Here is a 21,966-nt window from a genome sequence, read left to right as displayed (position 1 = left end):
CAAATGTTAAAGGTGCACTCACTTCAAGCTGTACTTACTGTGTTGTCACCTCCAGTTTGTCATTACTGAATTGTTACTGCTGTTACACGAATTGATCTGGAAATAAATGTTCTACTGAATTGAATTGAATTGAATTGCATGCATCCTCTATACTGTGCGACAGTACTATAGTAAATATTACAGTATGCCTAACGAAGTCCACGCGCATGCGTACAAAAACCAGCCAGTACACCGATAGTCTTTGCTCAAGTGACACAATTGGCAATTTCGACGCGTTAGGGTTACAGAAAAAAAAAAAAAATCGCATCCGGGACGCGTTTTTTTAAAAGACGGCACAGATTGGGGCATGGCGCGTATTAAACCTATGGGAAACACGTTGGGTTAGGGTTTAGGGTTAGGGTTAGGGTTAGGGCTAGGTTAGGGTTAGGGTTAGGGTCCCCAATCTGTGCCGTCTAAAAAACCACGCATCCGGTACCGGATCCACCAGTGCCCAGTATCCAGTGGTACTGATAGTGATATGTAAACATGCTACGCTCCACATGGATAGCTCTTGTACTTGGCTTTTGGTCTTCTCTTTACTTGGTGGATGTGTATTTGAGGGTAAGCATCAAGTTGTAGTTAAAGAAAAAACGGAACTCACGCGCTTATGAACTCATGGGGGGGGGGGGGGGGGGGGGGGGGGGGGGGGGCTTAATGGTTAGTTTAGTTCCGCAGTTTTAACACGCGTTAGTTTAGTTTTTCTGTAGTCCCACATATTGATGTAAGGTGCGGCTGGCTGGAGTGACGACGACGACGTGAGGCAAGCAAGAAGGCCGACCGGACCGGCGCGTAATTACGTAGATTCTACTTTCTTATCCATGCAGATGTCAAAGCTCATTTGGTGGTAATAGGGAGCTTTAGATTCTAGACGCGCGGACGTTCAAAGGGAAAAAAACATATTCTGAGCGTGCGCAGTATAATGACCCGCGCTGCTGCGCACGCGCACTACACCTCAGATCATGTTTTTTCCCTTATGAACGTCCGCGCATCTAAAATCTAAAGCTCCCTAATTACTCGCGTGAATTTGAAGAGAATCTAGGAATATCGACGTTGACTTTCCGGCAATCATGCATTCTAGTCCTACATTTCTACGGCCTGTTGAACCCACATCAAATGTAAAAACATCCACAAATGTAAAAATACATCACCCGCAAATGTAGAAAATTGCCCACTAACGTTAATGTAAAAATTGGACATCGCCCACAAATGTAGAAAACGCCCACTAACGTAGAACTGATTCCAAAACGTCGCCCACAAATGTAAAAACGACAAATACGTTGTAGGTCTAACAGTGTTAGATCATACACATAATTTACTTCTTCTAGTAGGTATCGGTACTGTTTGTAGCCCGACCAGACGCTGTAAGTATGCTATTGCGACGTACCTATGTACAGCGACTGGGCTGTGTATAGTTACTAGCAGGGGCGGTTGCTCTTCTTGTATTAAAAAGTAAACTATATGGACTGTGTACGAGTGTTGTGTGTGTGTACACATGTCTGTAAATGTGTTGTGCATGTGGTGTGCTGCGTGTCACACCTTTCCGGGCAAGCTATGTGGCCACGGGCTTGTCGTGGAGATGCCAAGTTCAAAAAAATTTTATGAGTGAGATTTTCATGACTTGGGATCGGCGTCTCGGCTTGCGTGCACGTGAGCGAGGGAGTGAAGCGACCAGGCGGGGTTGGGGGTGGGAGGGTGTTCCCCTCCCACGGTAGGGAGCTTTTCAATTTTTAGCTCAGTGGTGCGATCTGGTGCTTCGATCTGGTTATTTTGAAAGACAAAACAGACATAGTTTCCATTGCCACTATCACACAATCCTTTGAGCTATAGAACCCTATGTCCCAATGAGTGAGAAAATGGATGCCATGCGTGAGATCGTGAGAGGACCCCTAAATGCGTGAGACTTGGTAGCTCTGTTGTTGCCAGTAGGGAATTTTCAGCACGCAGGTAAATTTTCTGCAGGCAGACAAGGATGTTTGGGGCTTCTTGCGAGAAGGGATTTTTCAGCACGCAGGACAATTTCTGCGGGTGGACAAGGATGTTGTTGGTGGGTTCTGTACTTGCGTGACATCTTACCTGCTAGAGGCGTGTTATTTACTACCTGCTGCTTGCGTGTATTCTGTGTGACCTGTGTGAGAGCTTCGAAACCGATCTGTTTTCAGTAATGAGTCCGCGTATTCGAAAACGAATCGGTTTCGAAGCTCTCACGCAGGTCACACGGACTACACGCAAGCAGCAGGTAGTAAGTAGCACACGTCTTACAGGTATAAAGACGCATGACGCAAGTACGGAACTCGCCAACATCCAGAAAATTCTCTAGCATGCTGGAAAATCTTTTTACTCGCAACAAGCTACATGTAGCTCGCATACGTAGCTTGCCTTGAAAGGTGTGACAGGGCCTTAAAATTGGTAAAGGCGCTCCCCTTTTACAGAATTCCTGGATCAGCCCCTGTGTTCAGGCCCCCCCCCCCCAAAAAAAAAAAAAATGAATTCATCCTACTGGTACACATGTAGGGAGTACTACAGCAGAACAGTCTACATAGATGCCCACTAATGTAGAAAGTCAACCACAAATGTAAAAATTTTCTACATTTGTGGTTGATGTTTGAATTTTTTACTACATCAGTGGGCATTTTCTACATTTGTGGGCGCTGTTCATTTTTACATTTGTGGGCGCTTGAAACTTTATACATTTGTGGGTGATGTTTTTTACATTTGTGGGCAATTTTTACATATTTTATTTGTGGGTGATGTACTTTTACATTTGTGGGTGTTTTTACATTTGTGGGTTCAACACGGCCCTTACTTCACAATGCTTCAGAGCACTGTGGCGGCTAACCTCGGCGCGGGGCACTGTACACATTTAATACGTTACGTACAAGTATTGGGGTCGCTGCTGCGGTTATATGGCGGCCATAAATGCATTTAATACTAAACAGTCTGGGGGCTTCCAAAGAAAAACAAAAGCATATTTAATTTCGCCGAATCAAGACCTCAACTAGTGGAGCATATGGCAGGCAAAAATATACGTGTGCTTTTATTTTCGCACTAGCTCCTGGTTGCGCGAAATATGTGAAAATTTCAACACCGTGAAAATTTCCACTTTACAGTTAATCATTTATGTTACAAATCCATTTTATTTCTGCTTTGTTGTGTTTTTTGTTGTGTGTTTTGCACCATGATAACTTAATGTCCAGATGTCAAAGTCAATTTAGGAGCCCAAGGAGGACTTTCAGGGCTTTCAGGGTACCCAACTTGTGTTGTCAGCTTCACAGCAAATGCAACTCTAAAATTTACATGAAAGATCTACCTTTGTTCATTAGAATTTTGCATCTTATCTACAATATAAAATGTGCTCACAGTATTATGGTTAAAGTCAAGAGGACTTCCTTTATTAATATTAGGGTCTATGTACATGTTTTTATACTCTTAAAATGACTATAGGATTTAACGTCTACCGTATTGCATCAGGTTTGGAATCACCTTTGTGAGTGATAGGGGTTTGATGTAAATTGGTAGTTTAATGTGTCAATGAACGAACATAATAGTGGAGCGGCATAGCCGAACAATTGTGCATTTTGTGATAAAAGCACCAAATTTCATACACAGGTTGACAATCACCTTCAGATTAAATTTAGATATTGGGCCATCGTAAATAGTGCCCTCAACGTCCATGGCAGCCATTTTTCAAAATGGCTGCCATAAATGCCATGTTTTCGTAAAATTTGCTAATTCTAGGAGAGAAAAGTCAATAAGATTGTGGTTACAAATGGAAAAATTACATTCAAAATAAATCTAGATATCAGGCCATGGGAAATAGCGCCCTCAACGGCCATGGCAGCCATTTTTCAAAATGGCCGCCATAAATGCGTTTTTTTCAAAATATTTTTCCAACTCCAGAAGGAAAAGCCAGTAAGATTTTGCAAACAAGTGGAAAATTACATTCAAAATGAATTTGAATATTTGGCCATTGTTAATTGCGCCCTCAACGTCCATGATAGCCATTTTTCAAAATGGTTGTCTAATGTGCCACTTCTTCGATGATTTTGCAAAGTTCAGAAGGGAAAAGTTAATAAGATTTTGCCCATAAATGTTAATTACATTCAAATTAAATCTAGATATTGGGCCATCGGAAATTGCGCCCTCAACGGCCATGGTAGCCATTTTTTTTTAAATGGCCGCCATAAATGCCATTTTTTGTTAAGAAATGCAAATTTCAGAAGGGAAAGCCATTTTTTCTCTTTTTTGCAGACAAGCGGGAAATTACATCCAAAATAAGTCCAGATATTGGGCAATTGAAAATTGTGCTTTCAATGGCTGTGGCAGCCATTTTTTTTTTTTTATGGGCACCATAAGTGCCACTTTTTCATTAAAAAGAATGCTAATTTCAAAAGGAAAAGTCAATGAAATTTGGGTTATAAATGGGAAATGACATTTAAAATAAATTTCGATATTGGGCCATCGGAAATTGCGCCCTAAACGGTCATGACAGACATTTTTCAAAATGGCCGCCGCCATAAATGCAATATTTTCGAAAAGATTTACTAAAATAAGAAGGGAAAGCCAATGAGATTTTGTAAACAGGTGGGAAATTACATTCAAAAGTAAACTTATTGGGCCATTGCAAATTGCCCCCTCAATGACCATTCCAGCCATTTTTTTAAAATGGCCACCATGAATGTCTTTTTTTTGGTAAAATGTTGCAGGCGTCAATCAGAATTTCCACAAAGGTGGAAAATTACATTCAAACTGAATTTGATAATAGGGCCATCCAAAAGTGGACCCTGAACAGCCATAGCAGCCAAGTTTCAAAGCAGCTGCCATGAATGCCCCCCCCCCCCCCACCCGTTTTTGGCAAAAAATAAAAAATAAAATTGCTGATGTCAGAAGGAAAAGTCAATAATACTTTGCAAACAAGTTGAAAATTATGCTCAAAATAAATTTAAGTATAAGGTCTTCTTAGAAGGCGCCCTCAAGGGCCATGCTGACCGCCATGGATGTCTGCTTCTCAGCATTTTTCTTTTCTTTTTTTGAAAGATTTGCTAATTTCAGAGAGAAAATCAATGAAATTTGTACATACACTACGTTGAAAATCATATTCAAAAGAAAATAATATATGAGGTTATTACAAATGACACCATCAACGACCATGGCAGCCATTTTCCAAAATGGTCACTATAAATGCTATTTATTTCTTGAAAATATGATAATGCCAGAGGAAGGCAATACAATTTCTTGTGCAAATTGACAAAAGAAATTCAAATAAATTCAAGTTTGAATTTGAAATGAAGATATTTAGCCACCATTTAAACATTGTCCCCAACGGCTATGGCAGCTCTTTGTCAAAATTGCGTCCACACATTCCTTTTTTTTTTCTTTGCTTATTCCAGGAGAAAGCAATAGAATACTGCTAAACAGCCATTATATCTAATGCAATCTGGTGTTTCATTGATGGGTTAGTTCTAAATTCATGTTTTCAGTTTAGTTTTAATTGCAGTATTTCGCGTGTGACGGCTAACAGTATGAATATCAAAGGTATGTATTTTTATGAAGCATAGGAAGTACATTAACTTTTTTCCTAAAATGAAAGGCCATTTTTTCGTACCTGTCTTAAGAATATTTAGGAAGTTACATTTTAGAATAGATACACGTCATATAGTCCCATATATTCAATGATATGGTGTTACTGTCAAAGTTAATACATGGCGCCATTATCCCTGGATATTCATATTACCGTAAAACGGGGTGAAAAGGGACGGCGAGGTGAATAGGGACAAAACCGAAAAAAGTTTTTTGAATGTGCATGTTTCAAATTTGCTTGAACTTTTTTTCTTATTTTTATTACAGGATGGAAGGACCATCCAACAGTGTCCAGAAAGTGGTCCTCCTGATGTGAAAATTTTTTTAAAGGGTACTGGAGGTCCAAATAAAAAGTTTTCAAAAAATCACAAAAAAATCAGGGCGGTCAAAACTTTTCTGCTCCTGTGGCCATTGATTAATGAAATCTGCTAAAAAAGGTTCATGAATCTAGCCTATTAGGTCCTACAACATACCTTTAATTTTGAAATAATTATTTCAACAGGAATTTGTGACAGCAGTTTTTTTCTTCTCTTGAGCAAAAAATCAGTTAGACTGGGGTGAATAGGGACACCATGGTGTCGTTTGATTGGCCCTTTAAATTTTCTGTATGATTAACTATTATAATGTCATAAATTGCTCTAAATGTTTGTTATGTCCAGCTATTTCCAAAAGTGTGAATTTTTATTCTAAATCTCTTGACAAGAGAGCAATAAGATCTTTGGATATGTGGCTTCACTTTTGTATACATAGATGAGAGTGAACTTCGCTGTCTTAACCCTAACTTGGGGAGGAAGGGTCTGGGAACCCTGGCCCCACCCACCCTCTCGGGTATTTTTTTCACTGCCTAAGACAGGCTAGGACTTTTCCACTTGTATTTCATGACCCTTTTCTCTGTCTTCTGCATGTTTTAATGCCAACAACACGTCTGTTTGGGTCAGACCCATACTATAGGTGCCAGCTTATAATTGCTGTAAGAACTCCCAAAATATTCCCGACATCATAGAGTCAAGTTACAGTGAATTTAGAGTGTATGAATAAGATTGTACATCATGATTTGCCACTTGAAGAAGAAATGGGTTGATATTTGAGTGTAATTCAATGGATTAGTAAAGTTTTGACTTACTTTTCAATCTTAACCTTTGACCTGATGGGTCACATTTTTTTATATCAGCTCATTTTGTTGGGCTGTTGAAATTTTGTTAAAGATTGATTTAACAATGGAATAGATTGCTCTTAAATGTTTGTATATCATTTTTAAACTCTGTAGTTGTTCTCTTAACCCAATTCATGGGATGGATTGAAAAAAAAATGCCTCCAAACAGCTTTTTTTTGATCAAAATTAGTGTTGTCCCTGTTGACCCCAAATTTGGGGTCAAAAGGGACAGCATCATTTTATCAAAAATCATACTTTTCCCCAAAATATTTATTTTCTTTCACAATACCAAATTAAAGGTATTTTAGGTGGACATAAAATCCCCACATAAGATTGAGTCTCTGGGCTGCATGAAAAAAAATACAATCATGAATACTTTAAATTTGTCCCTATTCACCCCGTTTTACGGTACTCTTTTTTTTCGGAAATTTTTCATGTTGGCCACATAAAGTATGCATTCATCATTGGTGAGATATAATCAATAAGTATTTGCCTTGTTTATTTTAGTTGTTCCTCAAATGATTTCTTTAACACCATATTTCAGGTTATATAATGTCTCCGTGAGTATTCTACTGTCTTCTCCTTCTGAAGTTAAGCAAATTTTCAAGACAAAAATAAAGAAAAGTGTATTGTAGCCAATTTGACAATTAGCTGAAAAAGCCATTGAGAACACAGCTTATGATGGCTCAATGTCTAAACTTCTTTGTATGTAATTGTCAACTTGCGCAAAAAAAAAAGATGTTTATTGCCTTCTGCCGGCATTAGGACATCTTCATAAAAGAAAAATGGCATCTATGACAGCCATTTTGGAAAATGGCTGCAATTACCGTTATTAGCAATTTTTTCTTCTTGAAAATTTGCGAAGGAACAATTTCTAGAGTTAATGCAATCTAGATATATTGTTTGATTTTAAACATGATTTTCAATTTATGTACACATTTGTTGATTTTTCTTTCTGAAATTACCATCTTTTAAAACAAAATGATTATGACAATGGCAGCCATTTTGGAATATGACGGCCATGGCCGTTGAGGGCAGTATTATAAGAATCTAATACAAATATTTATTTGAAACATAATTTTCAAATTGTGTGCAAAATCTTATTGACTTTTCCTTTTGTGAAATCAGATAATAAAAAATAGTGGAATCCATGGTGGCCATTTTGAAAAATGGCTGCAATGGCAATTGAGGGCGCTATTTACAATGTAATACATAAGCGCAAGATATATTTCAAACGAAATTTTTAAATTGAGTGCAAGAGCTTATTGACTTTTCCATCTGGAATAAGTAAATTCAGAGAAAAAAAAGTGGTATTTATGGCAACCAATTTTAAACATGGCCACCATTGGCGTTGAGGGCGCAATTTGCGATGGCTCAATATCTAGATTTATTTTGAATTTTATTTCCCACTCGTTTGCAAAATCTTGTTGATTTTCCCTTCTGAAATCTGTATTTTTTTTGCGAAATATTGCATTTATGGCGACCATTTTTTAAAAATGGCTGCCATGGCCGTTGAGGGCGCAATTTGCAATGGCCCAATATCTGAATTTATTTTGAATGCTATATCCGACATGTTGGCAAAATATTATTGATTTTCCCTTCGGAAGTTTGTAAATTTTAAAGCAAAATGGCATTTATGTCGGCCATTTTGAAAAAATGGCTGCTCTGGCCGTTGAGGGCGCTATTTACGATGGGCCAATTTCTAAATTTATTTTGAATGTTATTTCCCACTCATTTGCAAAATCTAACTGATTTTCCTTTCTGAAATTTTTAATTTTTTGCGAAAAATGGCATTTATGGCGGCCATTTTGAAAAAGGGCTGCCATGGCCATTGAGGGCGTAATTTTCCGTGGCCCAATAACTAAATTTATTTTGAATGTTATTTCCCACTCGTTTGCAAAATCTTATTGATTTTCCCTTCTGAAATTTGTAAATTTTTACGAAAAATGGCATTTATGGCGGCCATTTTGAAAAATGGCTGCCATGGCCGTTGAGGGCGCTATTTACGATGGCCCAATATCTGAATTTATTTGAAATGTAATTGTCAACATATGTGCGAAATTTGGTGCTTTTATCACAAAATGCACAATTCCTCTAATTTTTCAAGCTATGCCGCTCCACTATAAATGCTAATTTTGTCAGACATGTTACGGGTACCATCATTTATCGATTCTTATGACCTAATTCATTACAGACAGGAACAAAGGAAAATTTAATTCATGTATATCATTTGCACAGAAATCTTTTCCAACATCATTTTTACCGTCTTCAGTGTGATTACAAAATTTTGGAAAATCAGAGAAAGTATATTTTAGATTTGTGTTTGTTTGGTTCTTGCATTTCACAAATATCTCAAAGCTTTATTGAAGAGTGTATCTAATCTTCTATCTATGACGAGATCATTCTTTACATTTAGAAGTGCGGTGTTTTAACAAAAATAGACATATTGTGATGTTCCTGCGAGCTAAAATGAATTGATTGGCATGATTGGTGTTGGGTCTGAAATTATATCATTATTTACAAATGTATGCTAATGGCACTGCTAATGTGTCACTGTAAAATACATTACCACACACCTTTCTTCTTTCGATCCAAAATGTATCTAGTCTGACAGAGATGCTACCTGGCATTTGCTATTAACGAGAAGTGTAATACTAATTCATAATGTTTCCATTATGCATAATCAATGAAATTATTGATGTACAACATATAATTCAAATGCAGGTAAAAAGTAAAGTTAGGGTAACATATTTTAAGCCGAAATACATACATGTTCTTGATTTTTATTTGACCTTCACTTTATGAATCATGATCATTTTCATTACAGATTAGACCAAGGTTGACTCCACAATGTTTCCATGATGTTTGTTTATCTTTAAGCTTGTAGTTTTACATTAAGCATTTCCATTTTAAAGCAAGAAATAAGCAGACAATGAACGATTTTCGAAGGTGCTACCTTTGGTAAGACATCTCATTATGTGGCTTTAACATTCACCAAAGGGACTCTGAGTTTGGAAATATTTCTAGAAAAAATATGAGCTTTCAAAAATCACCCATTGATAGTATTCCTAAGAGGGATTAAAGTTTCTGAATTGATAAAAAATTAATGAGATCTTTGATGCGGAATTTTTGTCATTGGTACAAATGTTTGCACACTTTTTCGGAGAATGGCCCAATTGTAAAAGAGGGGAATGTAAGAAATACACCTCTTTTTTCCCTGCTGGCACTTGGTATGTAAACTGAAGGGATTACAATTTTCTAGAACCACAGCTCAGATATTTGCTGTGGGTGATGATAAGTATCCCTTCTGAATTGGGGACTAAAGGCCTGGTCCCACTGCACTTACGGATGCAAAGAGGATGTAAAATGTAAAAAAAAATCTTGCCATCCGTTGGAAAACGCTACGCATCCGCTGTGTACTCATCGCTTACGTGTTTCATACGCTCTATACATCGAGCATCCGTCCACTGTGATTTCATCCTCAGAAAAAATTTTTAAGCTGCTTAAAACTTTTAGAACGGATGAACTTTCCAACGTGTACAATGTAAATCCACGGCATACAAGCAACAAACTTTGTACCGGTATGTCCGTTATCATCCCTTAAATGTCCGCTGTATCCTCTCTGCATCCTCTGGGCATCCTCGCAACTCACATCTGCTGCAGCTGAAAACGGAAAAAGGGAGGAAAGATATGGTACATGGAATGTCTGTACATCGTTAATACCACAGAAATAGAAAGGATGTAAGCGTATGCATCTCGTATATAAAGTATTAAGAAGGGACAAAGCGTTTATTTCCGTTAGGTGTACGTGATGCATCCGCTTCATCCACTCTGCATCCGCTCTTTCCGCTATGCGTCCGTTTCGCAATTATCTCTGGTAACCCCTTCGGAGCTTTCATCCACTTCCATCCGCTTTCATCCACTAGGCTTCTGATGAACATCCGTTTAAAGTGAGGCAGTCCTCACGAATTTGAAAAAAATATGTTGTTGGTACCTCCAATGAACTACTTTCACCAAAAACAAACTTTCAAATCACCAAATAAGCTCGTAAATTTTGGTTGAAAAAGTGTGAATCTGCATGGTGAATATACTCTAATGAGCAAATCCTGTCGGAGAGTCAGACGTTACCGAGGCACAACTCTTCCCAGCCGTGTTCTGCTCGTTATCCGTACGCTCCATAGTTACCCGGATGCATGAAGAAGTCGGTGGCTACTAGTATTTGACATTGTTTCTATGTAGTGTGTGTGTGTGTGTGTGTATCGTGTATTGTATATTAGCACAGTACACGTGTGGACGGTACAACTAGGTCTACGGTAGATACCCCGTACGCGGTTTGCCCTTCGCACTTTTTCAGTCTATCACAAGCGCAGCTGCAGCCCTGTTGCCGCGCATGCATGTTCTAGTATGTACAGATTGTAGGTAGAAACGGTTCTACACAGACCTACTAGTACACTAGAGGGGCGACCGCATTCAGCGTCGTCTGGTCAGGCTATCTTACATCAGTAGTTTTGCTCGAATCATGCAGAAAATTTCCCAGGAAAATCCTTTTTCCATCCCAGACCCACAAAAGTATCGTGAAAGGTGAGCTGTATGGCTGGGAAATCTCGGTACAACGAAGCCGAACATAAACTTAGGGCCTACAAAATTTCGATATCGTGTTGTGACCTACCTGTGCGTGGACCATTTGAGAAGCAATGTTTTTACTTGGACCGGCAGGCTGTGGCCCTCGGTTATAAACTGAGAAAACTCCTGAAGCCAGATGCAATCCTGACCATTTGCTCACATGAGTTATAAAACAGAAACACCTCGAGCATCGACTTCGAAGAGAACCGAGGAAAAAAAATTGTAGAGAGGAAAGAAAAGTGGCGAGCTTATATGTTTCATTTACGGTGGGGCTGCAGCCGGGGTTGGACTGCAGTACAGTGCTACTGAGCTAGCTGCTGCCAGTGCCGACTGGACATGCACGGCAAAGTGGAGCGAAATCATATCCCTATGACCCCCTGTGTTTACCCTGCCCGGCAGACGTCATATTTTTTTTGAGGAAAGTGCTTACAGAAATATCGAGATACAGACAATATTTTTTCTGAAGAATTCAACTCTCTTATGCACAGGTTATCTTCGGTTTTAACGCCAAACTCAGCTAGACGGAGTACAGTGAATTTCCATTACAACGAACACGGTTATAACGAAGTAAAACTTCTGGTCCCAAAATAATGGCCATTAAAGTCTATTGTACAAAATTCGGTTGTAACGAACACGGTTATAGCGAAATTTTTGTTATAATGAAGCCTTTTCCGAGCACCACTGACGAAGAAAAACAAAAGAAATGTGCTTCGTTATAACGAAATGCGGATCGCTTCCGAAAATACGTAGCGGAACAAGCATTTATAGCGTCTCTGCATGGGCAAACGCGTCACATCACTTCGTGTTCGCTCCGTGTGTAACGCAGTTTCCGAGGGGAACTTGCGTTATTGTAATACAATAATCCGAAATTGAATAACTGTTTGTTTTATTGTTCACAAAGCTTTCCAGTGTATGATGAGTACTCAACAAACAGACCATAATATATCCGTGACTTCCTTGTTTTCGTTTTATATTGTATTTGTTCGGTTATAACAAAATTTCGTTATAACGAAAGAAAACTGCCGGTCCCGAGCATTTCGTTATAACGGGAGTGCACTGTACTGTGTACATTATAGTATGGTAAGAATTCGCACGCGAGAGTGGTTTGTACGCTAAGAAGTACGCAACACGGACGGAAGCTAGAAAAGGACCGTGCCTATTTGATGTGAAGTTCATGGTATATTTGATTTAAAAATACATATGAATCTATGTTAACAATAATTTTTCATGAATTTCACATAACTAAGTTTGAAATATTTTGTTTGAAATAATAAAATCATGCTGTTCTGTTTTCGTCAATTTTTGCCAATTTTGTCAATTTCTGGAGCGAGTGAAAGCGGATGGAGCCATCTCCGAAATTTTGCTCGTCCGCTGTGTCCCTTCTGCATACGTTTTGTGTCCATCGGCCAGTGGGACCAGGCCTTACTCTATGCCACTACTTCAGGCATTTTGGAAATAAAGTGTGTATTGCCAATAAGATACACATGAATCATCCCCTTGAGCCTACTTAGGCAAAGTTAAGTGTATTAAATCACATGATAATGAACTCCTACATTGCTAATGTTGGAAAGCAACGTGCAGGACTTTTAATATCCCTGGAATTTCAAAGTGTCAGGAGAATAAAGCTTGAGAATATGGCACTGCAATTTTATTGTAGAATGGAATAAAGGCTTTTGAAACTAGCAAAGTTCATTTTGAGTGGTAAGCAAGTTTGACTCTAGTGCATATTGTTGTCACACTCCATGATATTTGACAAGGAAACAAAATAATGGCAACAGGTAGTGATGACAATTTGTACCATGTTCAAGAAAGTGATTGTTAGTTTCTCACACATGATCATTAAATTTTCGTACATCGTACTTCAATCTCAATGGTCCATTATGAATGATGCTCCTAGTAGGAAGGATAGATGGTACTCATGAGGACGTGATGATGGTTATGATAAGTGCATACAGTGCACTCTTGTAATACAGGTAGAGTGAACATGATCATAACAAAATTCCAGTCACAACAAGGTAAAAATTCAGGCTGCAACATAAAAGAAGATATCCGCTGTGTTTTTTGTTGTTGATTTGTTTGGTTATCACAAGATTTCGTTATAATGATAGAAAACTGCCAGTCCTGAGGACCTTGTAACAGGAGTCCACTGTATTTCATACAAATTGTATACAGAGTTTTTGATTCAAAAGACTGAATTTAGAATGCATATGCATAAACATTTTGAATTGTGAAGGGCTGAATGATTTATATGTATTTTTCTTTTATCTTAGACCAACAAACGATGCAGTGAGCAGTATTCTTCATTTAAGGGGCGATGTGGAATGCAGGTGTCCATTGGACAGATCAAGTTCCACACTGCCAAACTCAATCGACTCTTTTTGCGTCTTGGACAATGCAAGCCGAGAATGCTGCGATCATGGTTCACCCTAGGGTCATGGTTTGGAGTGGGTCTGATGTTTGTTGCTGTAGCACTGCTCCTAATGACATTGGTCAAGGCATTTTCCCAGGACAAACCTGAGCAAGTTTTAACTCCAGTAGTAAGTAGGGCATACCAATCAATCTTCATATTTCGATCTTGGATAGAATTGTCTTGTGATAGATTCTTGCAGCCTTTGATAAGGCAGCACTTTTAATTTTGCGCCTCCGCCACGAGATGTCGCTGGAGGCATTATGTCTTCGGGTTGTCCGTCCTTCCAAGTTCCATCTGTTCTTCTGTCTGTCCTTCCATCCGTCTGTAATCAATCTTGTGGACAACTAAAAAACCATGAGAGGTATCCTTATGAAACTTGGCATGCATATTTATGAGTGGGTGATGTTGTGCCTATTAACTTTTTGGTATAGATGCTCAAGCTCAAAGGTCAAGGTCAAATTCTCAAAATTTCACTATTCCTCCCATATCTATGCAATGCCTGAAGGTATCTTCTTGAAACCTAGTGTATTCATGAACTACCCAGTAAAGATTCTAAGAGAGAGTCTTGGGTCATGAGGTAGAGGTCAGAGGTCAAAGGTCAAGTGAAAAAAAAAATTAAATGTTCCACTTTTTTGCCATTTCTTGGAAGTGGTTCAAGGTATCTTCATGGAACTTAGTACATTGTACAATATGCAATGCATGTACTGATTGGAAGTGATTATCTAGGGAATTTTGGGGTTGTGGGATCAAAGGTCAAGGTTGACTCCTCAAAGTTTCACTTTTTCCCTCATATTTATTAAATGCAATGCCTGCAAGATTTTTCTTCAAACTTAGTGTATTAGGTATGTGACCCTGCATCACAAAACAAACAAAAAGTTGCCAGATATGGATTTTTAGTTAAGGGCAGATTCTGAAAGAGCAGATTCTAAGCTTTAAAATGGTGTATAACTCAATTCAGATGGATTCTCCTATTAAACCTGTATAAATACTGGAAAGAAAGCACACACTCTGTAAAGTATGAACTGAGAAAAGAGGCTCTGAAGTACAGGGTCTATGCCAGTGCTTAATCTTTACTAAGCCGTGCTACCTGTGCCATGAAAGGGAAAAAACATGATGTTAACCACTGTAGCACCAACAATTAAGGGATTATCAAATTAAGCTTAAATTGAGCATGGTCTATTACGACATTCTGACAATGATCAATGTCAACTTTCAGAGCAGTAACATACATCCTTTCAAAAGTTATTAGACTTCAAAGTGCAGAGGGTGCAAAGGATTTTCAAGAAAGGAAAGGGGCCTCTTAAGAAAACCTGATCACAATACTCTAGCAAAGAAGGGGTTGTAGAAAAACTGCATAACACCCATTTCCCCATTCAGTTTATGATCCCTTAGATCTCAAAAATAATGTAGAAGAAGAACAGCTCTTTCAGAAAATATGGAAACTCAAAATTGACTCGGTTCACCCATTTCACCTTTCTTGAGTTCTCACGTAAAATCAAGAGGTGCGACTTCTTGTTTGTTTTGGGGTGCACGGTCACATAGATTCTCTTGGAAGTCTTGTTTTAATGCCAGAAGGGTCAAAGGTCCAGTAAAAATGCTAAATTTCACTTCTTCCTCCATATCTCTGAAGTGGCTGAAGGTATCATCATGGAACTAAGTTACATATTTATGCATGTTCTGCTTGACAGTGATTCTCTTTGGAATTTTAGGGTCATAAGGTCAGAGGTCAAGGGGCAGAGGCCAGGTGACAAGTTACAGGCTTGTACTATGTAATCCTGAAATTAGACTTTTCCTCCATACCTTGAAATTTACTCTATGCATAAACTTATAAAAGGGTCAAAAGTGTCAAGTAAACATCCTCAAATCCCCAAATAGGACCTACAACTGTACATGCTCTCTTAGAAAATATGATCAGTTTTACAGTAAAGGGTGTAACTTTGATGTGGCAAGGGTAAAAAATTAAAGTTATGTTTCCATTTTTATCTTTGCCTTTATTTTATAATGGAATGTCTATATTTTCAATATTTTGTCATTCCAGAGCTTAATTCTTAGGCTAAATATGAAAAATGAAGTGACTATTATGGAATTTGAGACAAATTTAGGTAAAAACAACATGAATGTTTTGGTCACCCACAACAACCAAATGAACATAAATGGTGGAGTAATGCAACTTTTCATTTGCTGTGAACATATATATGAAATATCAAAACACTTTCCCCCCAACAGATATTCACTCTTGCAATTATTTGGATGTGAACTTCAAATTACGAGGTAAAAATGGTACCTGACAAACTATTTTTAAGTAAAAAGAATGTTCTAGAAGCAAGAGCCACTCTAAACATAGCCCCAAATTATCTCTTGGTAACAAACATTTATCAATCCAAATCCCAAAGAAATTCGATTATTTTTAACAAAGTTGAAATTTCCAGACTTGTGTGTTTCGGAGGCTTCAGTTAACAAACTAGTGTGTTTTGGAGGCTTCAAAATTGTTTTCGACACAAAGTTCTAGTCCTGTATTCACTTAAAATAATAAAATTACAGTAAGCAACTATCACAACATGCTATAAAATGTCAACATCAATAAAATGTGAATAACAGTATACAGATGTACATTTTATGGCAGTACATAATGTTAACTCTTCATACTTATTATTATTAGGAAATTGGCTTCCACAAAAGTGAATAACAATCTGTGTACACTTTGAGCAATGCTCAGTTCTAATTTATAACATTACATGTGGCAATATGATTCTAAAGGAAACTGCAACAGTAGCAATAAAGGTAACACTGATATGGAACATCTTTTTTGGCGGCTTGAAGTTAGCAGCAACACATATTTCGGAGGCTTCATCATAACTGTTAACATGCAAAAATGGTTCATTTTAATGTGATATGAAGTACATTAATGCAACTGATTGTTTCCAAATAACTAACAATGTTGTAACATGTAAAATAGTATGTACTGTATGTATACAGAAAAAAAGACTTGCCATCATATGTTAAGAGACAAAGAAAACTAGACTTGGAATTTGTCAAGACTGACAAATGAGGTGATCCGATTTTTTTTCAATCAATGATTCGAGTCCTGATCGCAATAGGCATGACCATATAGGTTTCATCTGTGTTTAGAGACATTGGCCGTGTGATATTTGGATTCTCATTTAGAAAAGAGAGTCAGGTCTGCCATCTTTGGTACCAAATTCGGTATACACTATAACGAAGATACAGAATGAAGTATATTTGACCATTGACCCAACTTTGCACAGCCAAGATGGCATCTGAGCAAAAAGTGGTTATCTTGTGAAATGATTCTTGTAACATGGTCTTTGCGTGTGCAAAATATGGGAAAGATAGGACATGTATTCACCAAGATACAGGTTGAAACATTTATGACCTTTGACCCTAATTTACATACCCAAGATGGTGTCTGATCAAGTAGTTGTTATTTTATGAAATAATGAAAGTGACATGAACTAAACATGTGCAAAATATGGGGATGATAGGGGCTGTTTTTCTTGAGTTATTGCAAAGAAAGTTGCAGAAAGAAAGAAATATCTCAATACATCGAAGATAAGTTTGATTTCAACCAAGTTTTTTGACGGGATCTCGGCGTCGTATGGAAAAATGGAGAGAACACTGACGATAGCCCAAAGTCTCAGCTACAACATATTAAAATCTGGGAGAAATTCACCGAAGAGTAAGTGAGCTAGTGCTAGATAAAGACAGTCATGTCAATTTTCATTTCCAGAAAAATTCCCTCCCATAGAGATAACATGTAAACTGGTTAAATTTGACAAGGTTACATTATATCCATTTTCACGAGGTGAAGACATCATCCGATTAAAATTTGATTGAACAAAACTTAAAGAGTATTAAATTGGCTACAACATACTAAAATCTGGAAGAAATTCACCTAAGGGTAAGTGAGCTAGTCGTCGATAAAGACAATCATGTCAATTTTCACATCTAGAAAAATTCCCTCCCATAGAGTTAACACGTCATAACGAAGATACAGGAAGAAGTACATATGACCTTTGACCCCACTTTGCACAGACAAGATGGCCTCTGAGCCAAAAATGGTTATTTTGTGAAATGATCCTTGTAACATGGTCTTTACGTGTGCAAAATATGGGAAAGATAGGACATGTATTCACCAAGATACAGGATGGAACATATATGACCTTTGACCCTAATTTACATATGCAAGATGGTGTCTGATCAAGTAGTTGTTATTTTGTGAAATAATGTACGTGACATGAACTAAACATGTGCAAAATATGGTGGTGATAGGGTATGTTTTTCTTGAGTTATTGCAAAGAAAGTTGCAGAAAGAAAGAAATATTTCAATACATCGAAGATAAGCTTTAATTTCAACCAAGTTTTTGGACGTGATGCCGACTCCGTATGAAAAAACGAAGGGCACATTTCGATAGCCCAAAGTCTCAGCTGCAACATACTAAAATATGGGAGAAATTCACCGAAGCATAAGTGAGCTAGTGCTCGACAAAGATAGTCATGTCAGTTTTCATTTCCAGAAAAACTGCACTCCCATAGAGATAACACGTAAACTGGTCAAATTTGACAATGTTACTTTCAATCCCTTTTTACGAGGTGATGCCGTCATCCAATCAAAATGTTATTATATGACTGAAAGACCATTTAATAAGCTACAACATATTGAAATTCGGACGAAAATCGACAAAAGAATAAGTGAGATATGCTTGAGTGAACTTGAAATTTGATGACGTCATTTTGAAAATTTACTTTTTTTACTTTATTAAGAAATTTGATATCTTTTAATCATTTTTTCAGCATCGCCAACCCATGAAATGTCATGTACAACTCATCAGCTTTCAGAATATGTAAAGAAAATGGGGGGGTCACCGTCCATCCTGACAAGTAAAATCGGATTTAAAATTGGCGATTTTTTGGCATAGTTGCACTGTATATCGCCATTGACGCTCGCGCGAAATTTCAACTTTGACTGGCCCGTATGACGTCATATTGAGTCGGATTGACTTGAAACTTGGTAGAAATATTCCCTGACATTTCAGAAATCAGATATAAGTGAAAAAACGGGAAATTTCTATTGCATATGAGCTGTGCGTGCGTATATGTGCGCGCGCGTACGCATCCGTCCAATTTTTTCAATTTTTCAAAAAATGCTCTAAATGGTCTGAAACGTGTGCAAAAAGATTTTGAGCTCGATTGGAACATGTAAATATTTCAACGCGCGCGTACGCGCACGTTTTAAGAGTAGATATGAATTTTGAGAATATGAGTAGAATGCGCATAACTTGAAATATATGTGACGTGAATTTCATTGAAAAATTCCATTCCATTAATGAGATATGATTGAGAATGTGTTTTCATATAATGACGTCATAGTGACTTCACGGTGGACTGATCACATTGATACATTAGATTTGTTGTCTTTGGGACATGATACATACATGGTATAAGTTTGAAATTGATAGTCTCAGGACTTTCTGAACTTACCTCTGCACAACTTTTGAGGAGAAAGAAGTAAAAGAAAAAGAAGAAGAAGAAGAAGAACAAAGAATCAGTACAGATACAGAAGGTGATCCGAGAGGATACTCGGATCACCTAAATATAATATTTGCATAGCATGTGTATATCCATGACTGTGGCAGTGCAGAACATGAGTAGGCTACACACATGTACAGCTGTATGCATTTGTCAAACTTTTCACCATAATACAAATAGAATTACTTTCAATGAGTTCGAACTGCAGCTAGACTTAATGCAAAGATTATGTTTGCTTGCTTTATTTATATTTTATAAGGACAGTTTGTGGGATGTATATTGACATAAACCACCCATCATAATTGTAGATATATATGTGAAATCGATTTCAGCTGTTGATGAGAATGGGATAGAAAATAGACTATGTGATGGCATGACGGTTAGAATACAACATAGTGTTGTAAAATATAAAAGGGGGTAAAGGCTTTTAAACATTCTTTTGCATATGGACCATGCCTGATATCCTCATACGTAGCTATCAAATGCAATGATCATGGTCATAGAACAGCAATCTAAAATGCTGATTAGCCATTCCATGTAAGGGTCATCATCAAACTGAAAAAATGGAGTTGGAATAATCATATGGGTGATATTATCATGGAGATAGAAATTAAAATGGTCAAGATCCCATTCATCTTTTTGAATCGCCTGTTGAAAAGATATTATGTCCTACCTATGACTGTGTATGAATTTTGAATTAAGAAAATGTTAACCAAATGTATAGTTTCCTATAGGATATGGTAGTTAGAATTTTGCTTTCTTTTTCTGTGGTATACAAGTCACCTCTGCTTCATATTATTTTCTCATATTTTTTATGCTTCAAAGGCTTCTTTTTTTTAAATAGTTATTGTATAAAATTCCAGTTTGTGTGACTCCTGTGACAGCTATTGTAGGAGGCCTGTTTTTGAAGGTAACGCATTGAGAAATTGCAAACAGAACTTTTACTTTTTCTAAAATGACAACCTTTTAGCAAAAGCAGATTAAAAAGGAGCAAATGTGATTAAATATCCAAGTTTGTTTTAAAATATAAACCCACAGACTACAGTTTTAACCCTTTGAATTTCAAAATACACTTAGGAGTTGTAACTTTTTCCAGAAAAGCCAGGACTAAACAGATTATAAAGATTTCAATCATTTCAATAATGTTCTTCATGAACATAACTTCTCCAGTTACCCCACCCATGTAAACTACATGTACCCCATGGCAAGAGGCTATTTATAAGTAGAGGTATCATTTATTAACAATCCTATCCCAACCATTACTGTCCATATACTGCACAGAGAACTACATCCGCAAACATGTCATAGAGTCTCACACTGCTGTCACACATGTATGATAAGAGATGTCTCGTAACACAAGTTACATTTTGTTTACTAAAAAAAAGTCAAGTGGTTACTGCCAGCATGACAAAATATGGAAAATAGAGTATAGTATCAAGATTGTGTTGCACCTAGCATGCATCAGATCTGACAATACATAATTGTACAGATTGATATGAAAACCTGTCTGAATGAAGTAATCAAATGTCAAAATTCCAAAACAATACCCTATGATGGAAGTCACACCACAGAAATGATAATCTGTAGGATGTTAGCTATTTTCTATCCAATCACAAATTTATTGATTACTTTCCTCCAAATAAGTAGCGGTATTGGAGATGAAAGCCAAAGAATTTGTTAGGAAATGGAAAGCTGAAAAAGGTCAGATTTTAGTATGGCAAAAACAAATGCCATGTGAGTAACAATGGAATGGATTTGTTGATATGTTAAAATGGACATGTAAAAGATTGTGTTTTGAAACTATCATACTCAGATAGTAGTGAGTCAAAAGTGTAAAGATCCAATGAGTATTTTCCACCATTTGCTTTTGATCATGCATAAATAGTACAACCTTAAATTCAAAAGTAATATATTTCTTAGTTTTGTGTATGTTTCCCTCTTGAATAACCATCTATTAAAATCCTTGAATCTTCAGGCCAGGAAGAGTGTTCAGCTTAAAAAAAAAAAGAAAAAGAAAAAAAAGTATATTTAATACTAAATAATCAGGTAATTATTTGGTCTTCATTTTCTAAGTCTGACCAGTCGAAAGAGTGATACAAAAATGGTATACAACACTTCATCTTCTCTCAAGAGTAAAAATGAGATGTCCTACTTAGTAAGAACATTGATGTGTCCACAACTACTTGCTTTGTTGCACTACTGTTGCATGATGTAGGCATGCACACTAGCTGGAAGTCACTTTCATTTCTCACAATATCTAGCCTATTATGTTGTTTCAAAAGGAAACCTACAAAATAAATGCTTTCAACACATTTAAACAACTACTTGTATGTACACCTTGTTTGATGAACCAACAAGTCTCATTCAGTCCAAACAGTTATTTAATAGACTTAGAATGGATCGAAACATTCCATTTACATGCTGTTAACATAAAATGAAGCCTCCAAAATGTCTGGAAAATTCATTTGGTATGCCTTATGTTTTCATGAAAATCATGTATGTTATGTAGAAAGTGATAGGTAAATTGTGTCTTTTTTGGTTGACATACACTGTTTAAACATATTTGTGGGGCAACATCCTCATCTACCAATATTTCATTGCTGAATGAAAAGGTGAG

General features: G+C 37.2%; 1 protein-coding gene across 1 annotated transcript in view; it reads left to right on the top strand.

Annotated features, from left to right (window-relative positions):
* The first annotated feature begins 485 nt into the window (after positions 1 to 485).
* LOC139738776 (membrane-bound transcription factor site-2 protease-like) overlaps positions 486 to 21,966 on the top strand; it is an 85,328-nt gene continuing 63,847 nt past the window's right edge. The window contains exons 1-2 of the mRNA XM_071649415.1: positions 486 to 600; positions 13,663 to 13,929. Coding sequence (XP_071505516.1) covers positions 526 to 600; positions 13,663 to 13,929 — 342 coding nt within the window. The 5' untranslated portion in view covers positions 486 to 525. The remainder of the gene's footprint in view (positions 601 to 13,662; positions 13,930 to 21,966) is intronic.

This window comes from Diadema antillarum, unplaced genomic scaffold, assembly GCF_040938485.1.
Source record: "Diadema antillarum isolate AM-2024a unplaced genomic scaffold, OU_Dant_1.0 seq00000768_RagTag, whole genome shotgun sequence".
Taxonomy (NCBI): domain Eukaryota; kingdom Metazoa; phylum Echinodermata; class Echinoidea; order Diadematoida; family Diadematidae; genus Diadema; species Diadema antillarum.
This window is presented reverse-complemented; position numbering and strand designations above follow the sequence as displayed.